The sequence below is a fragment of the Anthonomus grandis genome, chromosome 4 (assembly GCF_022605725.1).
Source record: "Anthonomus grandis grandis chromosome 4, icAntGran1.3, whole genome shotgun sequence".
Lineage (NCBI taxonomy): Eukaryota > Metazoa > Arthropoda > Insecta > Coleoptera > Curculionidae > Anthonomus > Anthonomus grandis.
This window is the reverse complement of record NC_065549.1, coordinates 37,063,113-37,077,665: the sequence shown is the minus strand read 5'-3', so window position 1 is coordinate 37,077,665 and position 14,553 is coordinate 37,063,113. Positions and strand designations below refer to the sequence as shown.

Here is a 14,553-nt window from a genome sequence, read left to right as displayed (position 1 = left end):
TTAGAGAAAAATGGACTACTTTTTTTTATTTTTTTGAACATATACTCTCAATAATTTATACGAAAGCTGACAAGTTTCTTTACTAAAAAGGTCAATACGTGTTATTTTTATATACGGCCGTTTTGAGATAATTAAGTAGTTTCTGAATGGATGAACAAATTCTAGTACTGCCAAAGGCTTTATAAAGATCTAGGATCTAACTACTATAAGAATTTATTTAACGATTTTAATGAATTTTTGCTAATTTAAAAAAAAATCATACATTTAAATTCTTGTTGTATTATTTTCTAGTAGCTTGTATATTGTTAATTAAAATAATTAAAATTTACCTGTTTCATTTTCAACATCTCCCTCTTCAACAGCTTGTTCTTCGGCGGATTCTTGTACAGCATTTTCTGCTGCTTGAGCAGCAGCAGCAGCGGCACTTTGTGTCCCTTGTGAAGATTGAGTGGGCTGTGCAAGTTGAGCCGTGTTAGTGATGACTCCTGGTGAGGCGTCTTCGTCATCTTCATCGTCGTCGTCATCGTCATCATCATCATCGTCTTCATCGTCGTCACCTGGAAATAAAGAAAAACTTTTTTGAACAAATATACCTACATCTTAAATAAATCGTAAATTATTTAATGATTCTTGTGAAACTAAATATTAGTTTTTTTGCGATAAGATTAATTAAACTAGGTTAGGAATTATATATGTTCTAGGCGATTGCCATAATTTTTTTAAGAAGTATATGATTTTCATCAAATCAGTAATATAGATGGATAGATTTTTTCTAGGCAAGATGCACTTTGTTACAATATCCTAAGAAGATTTATTATAGCTCATCTAAACTATATTTAGAGCTGTTTGCCTAAGTTTCTCTTAGAAGTATCTTCCTCCTTACGGTTGCCAGGTAGTATTAGACCTATACTATTATCCTTGCAACTTTTTTTAGAAGGTCTGTGGCAAAATCAATCATGGAAGTTTTTACAAATCTTTAAGCCTGCCTCTGTCCTGGTGTCTGGAGCTTCCAACTATGAAATTCCATTTCCATTATAACGCAGTAATTGACAGAGTGGCCTTGAAATAATTTGTTCCTTGAGCTTTCTTTGGCTAATCCATCCCCTTCCTTGTTTTCCTGGTGGCACACGGTCACATTAAATTTATTTAACTAGATATAATTTTAAGAATATTATGCAGCCTTGGACTAATCTGGTAGTGGCTTTGAAGGAGCTATTTGCCCTGAATTAATATTGCCACTAAAATTTGGGATGCAGGTTCTATTATGAGTGAGAAACTCACATATTTACTGTTTTTTGTTCATATAATGTTAGAAACTGCCATATACAGTATTATACTTGGGTTCAAATAATATTTCTGACCAAACTGACTTATTTTTCATGCAAGTTTACAAGTGCTTATTCTTAAAAGTAGGCATTGAAAAAAACAAGGTTGGTCTATGTTTGTAGATGCTCCATCTGCATTCATTCGCCCTAATAATAGCAAATATATTTTTTAGATCTTAGAAATTAGTTAATTTTTACAAAATCGATAAATAAATGACTTGAAGTTTCCATAAAAAAGCCGAGAATCTTCGGTTCGAGAATGTTTTGTGCAATCATTAATAAATAACCTCGTGAATGAAATAAATTGTGATTGTACTTCATTGCACATTAAACACATCCCATTTCTGGTCTCTAACTGAACTTTTATTTTAATATTCAGTACGCTCGTGCTATAATGTCTAATGTGGTGGCACGTTTCTTATTTAAATTATCATTAGTCCAGATGTAGTTATTGTAAAAATTTACCACTAGATTACTGAGTGTTCTAACGATTTTTACTGTATTAATTTTCGAGTTTCTTCAGTTCTATTTAACACCGCTTTTACAATTAAAATTTTCACAGGTCTCAGTGCGACATATGTTCTCCTTTGAATTTATTATTGTTTCATTGATTTTCGGACCTAAGGAGACCCGACCTGTATACTGCCGTACAAGTCAAAAAAGTACTTAAGTCACTTTTTTGACGAAAATGAATTTTTAATATCAATGGATAGCCAAGTGGATTCCCCATCTATCTGCGAAAACGAAAATCTTATACGACTATTACTTGAATTTTGCCAAGGTTAAAATATTTAGGTATAGAGAAAGTTGTAAATGGTGTCGTATTACGACTTAGGTTCTTTTTAACTTGTAAAAGCGTCGAAGATCGCCCTCAAATACAACTTGTAAAGTGGACGAGGCTCGAGCGCTTTTACAAGTAAAAAAAGGTCTATGACGACTTAGGACTGTTTTCCCTTATGTTTTCATTATTGCACTGACCCAAGTCATTTTTCTTAGTGCAAATAACAAAATTATTAAAATTTTTAAACGGAATCGGAAAGAGCATAATCAATTTTTATCAAAAGTATTTTATCCGGTATGAAAATATGAAATTTTGACATATATTTGGAAGAAAATCGTTTTCATTCGATTTTCTCCATTTCAAGCTGAATAGGCTTAAGTGCTTTGTTGACTTTTACGGCAGTATACAGGTGGTAACGTGCAATAACAAACCTAGGTCATAAATTTAACGTAGAAAAGCTTAGAAGCAAAAGTGTACTGGCGGGATTAATCCCGAGTTTTGTCTTGTGCAGAAATACATTTCTCCTTTTTTATATCCACTTCAAGTAGCGAAGTATTGTTCTCCATTTAACTTAAGGCGCTGCCTTATGATTTTCTTTAACATGTTATGGGTTGAGTATTTCTGCACCCAACAATGAAATTGGCCAGTCGAGTATAAAAAAGTACAATTGAGCAGGATCCTCGTTAACACTGCCTCTTATGCCGGTACGAGTCTAGATTAACGTTGGATCAATTACAATATTTATTTGATTAGAATATATCCATAAAAAGATTACTAAATACTCGAATTAGTAAAAATTTACAAGCGTTTTTAATCAAAGACATTGTGACAAAGGATACAAGTAGCAAGTACACTTGTTACTCTATCAGGGATTTAAATTTATTCTTATTTTATTTCGGAAATCAATTATTAATTAATAAGGTGATATAAGATTCCATCCTATCTCTGGAAATTTGATGGTAGAGCTCCTAGGGTCAGCTTTTGCTGCCGGAACTTCCTGGATTAGGGTTGAGATCCAAAGAAATAAGACCAGGATAACACATGTCAGAGATGTAAATTTCCCGAGCATGCACACGTTAAGTTGTAGATGTGAAAAATATTGCGTTGAACTGACATAAATGCGTGAAGGTTGATTAGATACTAGCAAATTGCAGCTATCCTTATTCATAAATTATAAAAAATTCATTTAAACCCATTAATACATTTTACAATTTGTTATCCTTATTTATGGTAGTAACACGTTGATTGTATCACTGCTTTTTCTGATCGGAAGAAATTGCATACTGAAGTAAATATAAAAAGTATAAATAGTGCAATGACATATATAACATACATAATATAGGATAATCTTTAGGATGTAAAATATAAGAGCATGCTTTTTCTTATCTTTATAATTGTGTAGTCTTTAAATGAAAAAAAAATCTATTTATGAAAACATAAACATATAAAAAATAATCTAAAAAAATGTGTTAAAGGTGTTTTGTAGTTTATAAAGAACAAAAGAGTACTAATTAGATTTTTATTGATATCTCGTCAACTTTTTTTTAATAAAATTAATCAAACTACAATAGTACTAATAACTAAATAAAGAGCTATTAAACCCATGAATCCGACTAACATGTTTCCAACTCCAAAACTAAGCATGCATTTATCCTAAAATAGTAAAAATCCAGTTAAGATAAGATTTTATCATACCTCCTCCCAATAAATCATCAAACAGTCCATCGAAGTAATCACCATCATCATCGTCATCGTCGTCGGACTCATCAGCAGCGGTATCATCATCATCATCATCGAAAGAATCATCATCATCATCGTCATCGTCATCATCGTCTGAAGATTGACGACCTGTTACTTTGGACTTGCTTGTATGCTTCTTTTTTTGCGAGCGGGATGGAGCTATGTAAAATATAATTTAGGCACCATATTTTTAAGCATTATATTTAAATGGTAAAGAGAATAAAACATAGTATGAGATTATAAATAAAAAATTTTCTCGTTTTCGATATCGATTATGACATGGTGAAATTTAAATTATTTAAAAAATTAACCTAGTTACCTTTTGTAGCCACCTCCGTTGATGCTTCAGATGCTTTCTCATCAACATTTTCTGATTTAATTTCATTTTTCTCATCTCCTGTCTTATTTTCATCTTTATCGACTTGTTGAACTTCTGTGTTATCTTTTTGCTGTTCAGTATTTTCTTTATTATCTTTTAATTTTTCAGAATCTATAGCTTCCTCATTGTTTTTATTAAAGACACCTTGGGTAGCTTCTTGTATTTCTCCCTTTAATTCGATGCTATCTGCTGATTTTTCTTGGACATTTTGTGCGTCAGGATTAGCTGTTATAATAATAGGGTTTGCTTGGCATTGAAGGGCAAGATATAGCAGGGCTGTTCCTAGCAGGTACAACCTCATGTTGTTTCTGAAAAAATAATAATAAATATTAATATTTTATGGCGAGGATATTTAATACCTATTTAGTTTACTATAGTTTGAACCGTAAAACAGTAGAATAACAGTACCATTACTTAATATATATTTATAAAATCATTTTCTGAAAAAAAAAATTACAAAGCAACAATTTGTACTCTGTGATTGCTATAGTAATGTTTTAACATAAAAAGTAATTGGTTTGTAAAGTTATGCTTTTAAGCACGATTCTCTTTAAAAAACACCTGTTTTATATAGTAAAAGATAATTACACAGGTTTCTGCCAATATATAAAATAAATATGATTTAAAATTCGTTGTTTAAAATCCTTGGTATAAGTAAAGTCTGTATATAATAGAAATTGAAAATCCTAATGTAAGCGATAAAGAAACCTCTGAATTTCAGCCTAAGTATCGCTATATGACATTATATTGGAGTAAAAGTGCATCTGACGTTAAGGAAATTATGCGACTCGTAAACGTCCTTCTAACCTCTAAATTCGCCTAAGGATTTGCAATGAACGCAAGTTAAAAAGTTGTTATGGTCACAGCAATTCAACTATTTAATCTAGTATGGAAACATACTTAATAGAAATTATGCATGGAAAGATCTCAATATATTTTTAATATAAAGTGCGATATATCGTTTAAACGGTAATTAAGGAACCTAATTTTAATTTAGTATAAGTTAATATAGTGCCCGTAATTTAAAAAAAACTATTGATGGTCGTCAAAAGACACAATGCCGTATCGGCAATTTGAAATTACTGTTATAAAACGCGCAGAAAGTGGCGGTAAAAGAACATCATTTATTTTGTTGTAGGGTAAACTGTCCAACAGTGAACCACAGTACACAGAGAACCATTTTCAAATTTGGCGCAACTACATTTACCAACGGTCGTTAGTGTCTGTGGTGGGGACCGCTTAAAGCATCTCTAACGTATGCTAGTCGATTCTCGTCGATCAGTATTATTTTAAACGTGCCACGTGCAATTGTGTGTTTTCAGGTAAGCAAACTAAATTTCGTTTGTTCATTTACCCAATGTTTTTGGGGTGTTTGCTCAAATATTTTGAAATGTTTGATAGTGTCATCTATTGTTGATTCTTTTTAGCCAACTTATAAATAATAATTCTTTTGTTTTTCATTATTGCTATTTTGTTATTAATTTTTTTATTGGATAGTAGCAAATTTACACAGTGAACCGGTACACAGTGAATCGGTTCACTGTGTACACAGTAAATCGGTTCACTGTGGACCGTATTATCTATAAAATTATATTTATAAAAAAATTGACTTTTAGCATCATGGCTCGCAAAAAACGATAACGTAAAATCGGAAAGCACACTGAGGCACAAATGGCTGACGCTCTTGCTCTCAAGAATACGGGAATTAGCCTACGAGAAGCCTCTAGAAGGAAATCTATTCCCTATCCAACACTTCGGAGATACTTCATGAAGCAGCAAAGAGACGATGTTTGACTTACTCCAAACTATGAGGTTAACAAAGTATTTACAGTGGAGCAAGAAAAGTCGTTAGTGGAATACATATATGAATGTGCTTATGCTTTTTACGGCGTAACAAATAAAGATTGTCGTAGGATTGCTTACCAAATGGCAAAAAAAATATAAAAATGCCTGCTTCATGGTCAAAACAGGAGTTAGCTGGAATAGAATGGCTGCGTTCTTTTCGCCAAAGACATCCAACCTTGACGCTAAGATGCCCAGAGCGTTGTAGTCTAGCCAGAGCAACCTCTTTTAACCGATGAAATGTGGGAAAATTTTTTGATAATCTTTATAATATTTTGCAAAGAGATCCACGGTTTGCCGATGGGACGCGAATCTTTAATTTGGACGAAACTTCCACTACTACCGTGCAAAAACCTCAAAGAGTCTTGGCACCCAAGGGAATAAGATGCTTGTCCAAAGTAACCAGTGGAGAAAAGGGAACATTAGTTACTACATGTTGTATCGTAAGTGCAAGTGGGCAAAGTCTACCGCCAGCTTTAATATTTCCCAGAGTGCATTTTAAACCGCATATGCTTAATGGAGCTCCACCAGGCTCTTTGGGCTTGGCAACGTCCAGTGGCTGGATGAATTCAGATCTCTTTAGCGAGGTGATGCTTCATTTTGTCAAGCATAGCTCATCTTCAAAAGAGAATCCATCCATATTGATTATGGACAAACACGAATCGCATCTGACAATCAGAGCTATTGATATTGCAAAGGAAAACGGTGTTAATATTTTAACCCTTCCACCCCATACAACGCAAAAAACCCAACCATTAGATGTTGGTATAATTAAGCCGTTTAAAGAATATTATAATGCCTCTATTATTTCTTGGATGCTGAGAAATCCTGGGATTCCCGTTACTATTTATGAATTAGCATCTTTTATTGGAATAGCTTATCAGAAAGCTATGACACCATCTACAATTACAAATGCATTTCGGAAAACAGGCATATTCCCGTTTGATCGTAACATTTTTTCAGAAGTTGACTTTATACCTAGCTCCGTCACCGATAGACCTGACCCTGGGGATCGAAACCTATATATTTTGGACCAAGAGGTGAAAATGGAAACCCAGATGACAGAGATGATATTGAAGAAAACACAAACTCTTCACAACGTGACATGTCAAAAGAAAAAGCTACTATATCCAATCAACCAGATGGTATCGAGAAAAACCTAAATATCGAGTCTCCTATTCCATCCACTTCGTATCAACAAAACAACGAAAATATTGTTATATCTCCCAAAGAATTTCAACCACCACTCCGTGCAGCCGCCAGAAAAAATACAAGGAAAAGACGCAAAGCGGGAATGAGTCTAATTGCAACTGACCCATGAAGCGTTGCCAGGTATTAAGTTTGCTCTTGAGAGAGCCCCACTTCCTGATGACTTTGTGCTTGTAGAATTTCAATTAAAGAAAAATATTATTTATTATGTGGGGAAAATTTTAAAAGAAAATAAAAATAGTTTTTCTGTAACGTTCTTGCGTAAAACGTTATAGGCAATATGTTTTACATGCCTCTTGTTACAGATATGGCAGATATAGATCTAGCGGACATAAAAACTATTTTACCAAAGCCTCATATTAATGAAAGTACCTCAAGGCAAAATTCCTATTTTAAATTTAATGTTAATTTAGGTTTATTAGATGTTCGTTAAAATTCCTATTTTTTTGTAAAAGTTAAGTTTTTTTGTTTTGTTTTTTGTTCTTAGTTTTTTAAAAGAAGTTCTTATTTTTGTTAACTTATTTTTAGAATTTAAAACTTTAAAACTGGTTGTAATTATTGAAAAATACATAATCATACTTCATTCGTTTTTTTTGCTTTTGGTCACTGTGAACAGTGTTCATTGTACCCACAAGGTGGTACACAGTAAACCACAAAACAGGTTTTAAAAAAAAAATTATAAAGATTAACTCTATATTATTTTTTGTTAAATGGTGCCTGTATTTAATACATCATTATATTAACTAATATAAGCTGATGTTTGCAAATTTTTACCTTCTCTATTCTCTTTAAAAAATGAGTAAAAAATAAAAATGGTTCACTGTTGGACAGTTTACCCTATGCCTTTAAATAATTATGCTTTAATTTTTTATATTTTTTATCTGATTTCTTTCTCTCTCTCTCTCTCTCTCTCTCTCTCAAAAATATTCGGAATAATTAAAATTTTCAACTTATCATCCATCAGAAATTCACGCAGTTCATTATTAAAAATCTCTATATTGTGTACTGTTTTTGTAGTTGCCTAAAGAAAAGAGACTATAAACAATATCCATTTAAGTTATGCTATTAGAAGCAAATTAAACTAACTATAATTTCATACAGTAAGCAGATTCTTAAAAAAAAATGAATTTGTGACTTACGAAATGTTCTTTAATTATTAAATTATACTCTGGAAAAATCCGTTCCATTTAGGTGTGATTTTCAATCTTTAAACTGAATTTGATTTTTCTAAAGTTGTTTTTAGTTGTTAATAGTAACTTTGTTTTATCTAAAGGTGCTATTTGGTATGAGCTAATGTAATACGTTGATGCAACCTTCATCATTGCCGTATTTCATTTTAAAAGCGCATCAACGAACCGACGCATTACACTGGTTCACTTCGCTTCGTTGTTGCATGTAAATTCGTTCATTGTGCGAACCGGTGCCACGAAACACCTTATTTCTATATATTTTTTGGTTTTTATTACTTGGACTTGCACCTGGATCGTGCTGGATCTGCTAGCACGATTTGGAAATTCTGAAAAACCGTCGGGTATGTACCCTGTTCCTCGAATCGATATTTATCACAATTAACTATAATGTTACACAATTACAATTAATATAACTGAAATGCACGATGATGCTTCCCCCACGATGCATCCGGCATCATTCGGCCTGGCTACCGGCGTGAATAGTTTGAGATACTACTGGCAAAGGGCAGGAAAGAGCCTAGAAAAGGGTTCCAAAGCATAGAAATGGAAAGAACAACCACGTGTTGACTAGGTGACGCGGAATTGGGCTTGATACTTTCACTAAATTTAATTCTTACGGGCACTTTATATCTATTGGCAAAGGGTAAGAAAGTGCTTAGGAAAGGAATCCGAAGGATAGGAAAGGAAAAGAACGACCACGCGTTGACTCAGTGAAGAATGACGCAGAGGTATGGTTTATATTACTTAATTTCTTAAAATAATATCATCATTCTATTCCATCTCGACAAACACGCAGGACGAATTGCTGTGATCAACTAAACTATACAAATGAGATGTTAGAGCCAATCGTCGACCTCGTTGCATACTTCTGTTTTCGACATTACGGCAAAGTCGGGTAGAGAGCCGTAGAAATGAAGCGAATCATCGAAAACTATAGTTCGTGAATCATTGCAGCAATTAAACATATTAATGAATAATAAGTGAGTAGTCAGGGTCAAATGTTCCAAGAAAATAATCATTGTTAAGTTCAGGGTAATAAATTTCAGCTATTCCATTTGATAAAAAGAGTAAGTCTAGTATATTTGTGAGTTTTCAGCTCAGGCGGAAGCTTAAATCCCTGTAAAAAAGCGGACAACGCTAAATATCGAGAAATTATTGGCGTCAGCCAATTTATTGAGATTGTAAGTTGCAAATGTTTTACAATAAATCATATTTTCTTAGGTATTTACTTTTAATACATTGTTGTATTTCTATATGGTACGAAGCCACGTTAAAATTTTAGTATACTATGAAGGTTAATATAGAAATGTTTTTTGGGAAGATATAACGCGTATTATTTCCGAGTTAAGATATTACATTGGCGACGAGTTAAAATTGTATAGTATACGCATGATATAGAAAAGGTAAATTTTAAAAAAATGTATTTTATAGGCCATTTACGTGAATTTAATCCAAGTGTTTGTGACTGACGTGTATATAAAAATCAGCTTTTGCGGTTTTATATAGCTAATAGTGTTACTTCAGGATGAAAAAAAAAGCTATATTAATGGCTGTTCGGAAAGTACCAGTAATTGTGCAGTTTGTGCATACCACATAAGCCAGAAGACAAGGATTTAAATTACCTTTTAAGCTGTTTTGATACACATTTTACACGAACAAAGTTAATGATTTCAGAGAGACAAAAGTTTTACAATGCAATAAAAGGTAATGAAGAAACAGTGCAAGAATGGGCAGCACTGGTTGGACAGTTAGCTTCAAAGTGCAAATTTAAAAATACCGAGTTATCAACAGTATTACGAGATAAATTTATTATGGGGTTTGAAAAAGATCTTATTTTGGAAAGGCTTTTTGAGGAGAAAGAGGCTTCTTTGACCTTTGAAAAGGCCAGATTATATTAGCTAGTGGTAAAGTGCCAAATACAATAGTTAAAAGAACCTGAAGAAGTTTTTCTTGTCACACAACGAAATCGTCATGTTTGTACAGCTGGTTATCAGTACAGCTAGGACATCAACCAGTCACAGTAGCGGAAATTTAGGTGAACAGCGTAATGGAATACCTATTGCTGGAGGTGGACGATATGGAAAGTGCGAGGTGTGCGGTAAAGTGCATAGTGGTATCTGTATAGATTTAAAAATTATACGTGCAATGCCTGTAGTCTTAAAGGGCATATTGCAACAGTATGTAAAGCAAAAAGAATAAATGGTAATAATTTCTTTCAAGAGGAAGATGATCAACTTTTTATTCTAATACGGAAATGTTAGCTCAGTAAAGTCTATTAAAAACGTTGATCAACTTTTTCATGTTTCTGTAGGAAATTTAAAATCAATATTTGTAAGTATTGTGGTAAATCATAAATTTATACAATTTGAGCTTGAGACTGGTGCTAATGTTGGCTTAATTTCTGAAAAATTAAAGAATATACAATTTAAAGTGCCACTGGTGGGAAGTAATAAGTTTTTTACGGTGTATGATGGCCGACAAATTTATGCATTGGGCAAAATATTGGTAAATATAACCTACAGGGGTAAGTGAAAATCTTTATATTTATATGTAATTAAGAACGGGGAACCACCTTTATTAGGGCGCGATTTTTGTAATAGATTTGCATTATCAATTAATAGATTAGAAGCCTTTGAAGCTAAATAGTATATAAATCAATTATGCAGTGAATTCTCTAGTACTTTAGGTCTTTTTACAAAAGGAAAAATTAGTTTAAAATTGAAAGTTGGGGCTCAACCAAATTTTTTTAAGCCTAGGCCATTGGCCTTTGCTCTAAAGGAAAAAGTAGAGCAAGAATTGGATAGACCTGTTTAAACTAATGTAATAAAACCCGTCGAGTATAGTAAGTACCGGACACCTATAGTGCCTGTTTTAAAACAAAATAGCAGTGTAACAATTTGCGATGATTACAGTATCACTTTAAATCAAAATTGAGAAGTTGATAAGTTTCCACTCCCAGCAACAAACAAACAAGGGGGCAGCTGTTTTACTAAATTAGATTTGTCGAGTGTCGATTAACACCTTAACACACTACCATCTCTACCTTTCACTATAAAAACGAAAGATTGGATTTTTAATTTGCTTACTGTATAGCATTTAATTTTGTGATTTCCGGTTTTAAGAGTTTTGTATTCGATATTTGGTTAGTGGCACTCTCAGTTTTCTAACGGACTACTTCAGATTTATTGGTATCCTATTAAAAACATAAAAAGAATAAGTAGTTTAACTTTAAGAAAATGAGATTACAAACTAATTTACAGCTTGAGTTACATTTATTATTTGCATTCTATATTTTAATTCATGCATTTCAGATTTATATACGGGTTGGTTTTTTAATTTTTCACTATGGCAATTTTGATACTTTTTCAAAATTTTTAACTTTTTCTTTAAGAAATGGGCTTTTGTCATTTATTATTTAATAACTGTCTAAATATCAGAATTTTTCTCACTTAAAAAAATTTGGACCAAAAGCTTTATTGGCTAATCTTTAAATCAGGTGACGCCATTGATGTAGGCAAGAATATATCTAGATATAGCCATTTAGTCTTCAATGTGAAAAATTGTTTGATAGTCTTATAGATGACTAATTACATTGATTTTGTACTGGGATCATCTCTAACATCCAGTTTGGGTTTTGCAGGAGGTCAATCGCTGAAAATTTGGTTCATGTATCAGATTGCTTGTTGGAGGCCTTAAACAATGGTGACTAGGTAAATGCTAACTATTCTGAGGTTTTCAGGACCTTTGGTAAGGCTTATTTCAATATCCTGTAAAGCTTGCTGATGAATCTGAGGTAACATTTAGAGTCTGTCGAGGATATCACCGTGCACTCGTTCTGTTTCTGCTTTTTGTTAATAACATCATTTCAGTATTATTTGTCGACGTTTTGAAATTATATTAAGTGATTTCTTCTGGGTTAGATACTATCGGTCTCCAAGTTGATTTATCGCATTTATAAGTACTTTTTTTAAATAAGTTTTTAATACTGATGTCACAGATTTTCCTTAATCTAGTGAATACCGTCATCCTGGAGTATACCAAAACTGCTAAGCGTTAGGTGTTCTCTTTTATGAGAAACTTACTTTTCCGAGCATTTTATCGATATTGGTCTGAGCGCGATGAGGATATTTATGTATGTTTTTGTCTCTTATCATTCTCATCTGTCAGTCTCGTTTCTCACCGATTCTTGAGTATGCATCGGTTGTCTGGCCACCCTACTATTAGGTTTACAAAAATAGGATCGAAAAAGTTCAGGATAAGTTTTTAAAGTTTACTGCAAAATATATACATGGAAAATTAGCATGTAATCGATTTAGGAAATCTACCAAGTCTCAACACTCTAGAGCAGCTAAGAGTAATGTCAGATATATGATTTGTATTCAAACTATTGAACTTAATTGAACCTCCTGAACTCTTAGAAAAAATTAACTTTATTTATTAACAAAAATGTAGACTTGCCCAACATTTTTGAATCAAGTTCTTCTTGTTTTAGGAAGTCACTGAATCTCACTATTACTCTTTTAAGTATTATGATTTTTTAGTTTAATGTTTAAAATTTATGTTAAGTTGGTTTTACTGTTACGCGCAAATTTTGTTAATTGGAGGAGTAAGTTCACTTAATTTACATTGTTCTGGACCAAATTTTATCTATAATATACATTAGGTGACTAGTTTGTATCTTAAAGGAATATGAAGTTTGATTTTTTTAATTTTAAAGGGTCTAAGAAAAACGTTACCAAATTCGAACACTAGCTTTTAATAAATATCATATAATATAAATAAATATGTGTATACTTGCAGCAAATAAAAAATATGTTAGTTGCAAAATTTGAAGCTTAATAAAATGACGTTTAAAAAATTTTAAAATTCCGGACACTTCCGGAGATATCCAAAAAAAACCAAAATTTGTCAAAATCGTTTTTACCTTCTACCGAATTTATTTAAAGAGATATCGGAAAACTAAATACAGTTTTTCACTGCCACTTTTTAGGTGCTACAACATGATGCAAAAAATCCGACGTTTCGTTTTTTTTCATCATCAACTTAATTTTTTTTATGGGCGCCATATTGGATTTTCTCATTTTTAAAAAGTATTTTTAATTGCCTTTAAAATGAGGTATCGCAATTGCATGTCCAATTACTCCTTCTAGTACTTCCCATAAGAACTCAATGGGATTATATCAATGGGATTTGTTAACAAGTTTATCTGGGAAATTATCATCAACTCTGTTTTATACAGGGTGAGTTTTTTAAAGTGTTACAATGCGATATGTCAAAAACGGCTGCAAATTTTTTTTTGACATTTTGGTGACATTTCAAGTATACTGGGGGGCACTTTTTGTGATATTTTTGACATTTGTCCCTTCACCCCCCTAAGAGAAGGGGAGGGTCACTTCCTTATTTTAAATGGAATGACGTGTTTTTTATTCTTAAATACGAATCTACATAAAATATGAAGTCTGTTTACAAAAATTTTTTAAAATTGCTCTGCTGGTTACGGAGTTATGATCAAAAATTTTTTGATTAAATTTAAAAATAATTCGAATATTTTACCATGATAACAGCCGGTTGCCATGGAAATCCTACTGTTTATTTTACTAGTATGGATGGAAATGAAAATCCTAGTAACAGTAGGATTTCCATGGCAACATAACAAGCAGTGTCACATAAAAATTTTGACGTGTTATTAACAAGTAAATTGTGTTTAAAAAGAAAAAAATGGAAGCGAATTTCAGTGTAGAAGTAGATATGTTGTTAATTTTGGGGGAGTGCAGAAAAAATTATAGGGAGGCTGCAGTAGTGTGGGCCGAGAGGTTTCCGGATATTCCAAAATCTCATATGGCCTTTAAAAGACTGGAGACCAGAAGTCGTATGACTGGTAGTCTAAAAAGTAAACGACGTAATCGGATTAAAACGAAAACAGATAAAAATAAGGCAGTTGCTGTATTAGGAGCAGTAGCTATTGATCCTCAAATCAGTACCAGGCGGCTTGCTTTAGATGCTGGAATTAGTCAATCATCAATTATAACAATTCTGCACCGGTACAAGTTTCATCCTTACCACATTACACTTCATCAAGAGCTTTAC

At 32.6% G+C, this 14,553-nt stretch overlaps 1 protein-coding gene across 3 annotated transcripts in view; it reads right to left on the bottom strand.

Annotated features, from left to right (window-relative positions):
• LOC126735604 (protein PFC0760c-like) overlaps positions 1-14,553 on the bottom strand; it is a 92,374-nt gene that overhangs the window by 67,465 nt on the left and 10,356 nt on the right. For 2 of the 3 annotated variants that reach the window (XM_050439657.1, XM_050439655.1), the window contains exons 2-4: positions 4,166-4,533; positions 3,802-4,005; positions 330-557 (exon numbers count right to left, since the gene is read on the bottom strand). In XM_050439657.1, the coding sequence (XP_050295614.1) occupies positions 330-557; positions 3,802-4,005; positions 4,166-4,526 (793 nt within the window). In that variant the 5' untranslated portion in view covers positions 4,527-4,533. Of the gene's footprint in view, positions 1-329; positions 558-3,801; positions 4,006-4,165; positions 4,534-4,584; positions 4,725-14,553 lie in introns of those variants that run through there. The other variant, XM_050439656.1, reaches the window with a different exon arrangement.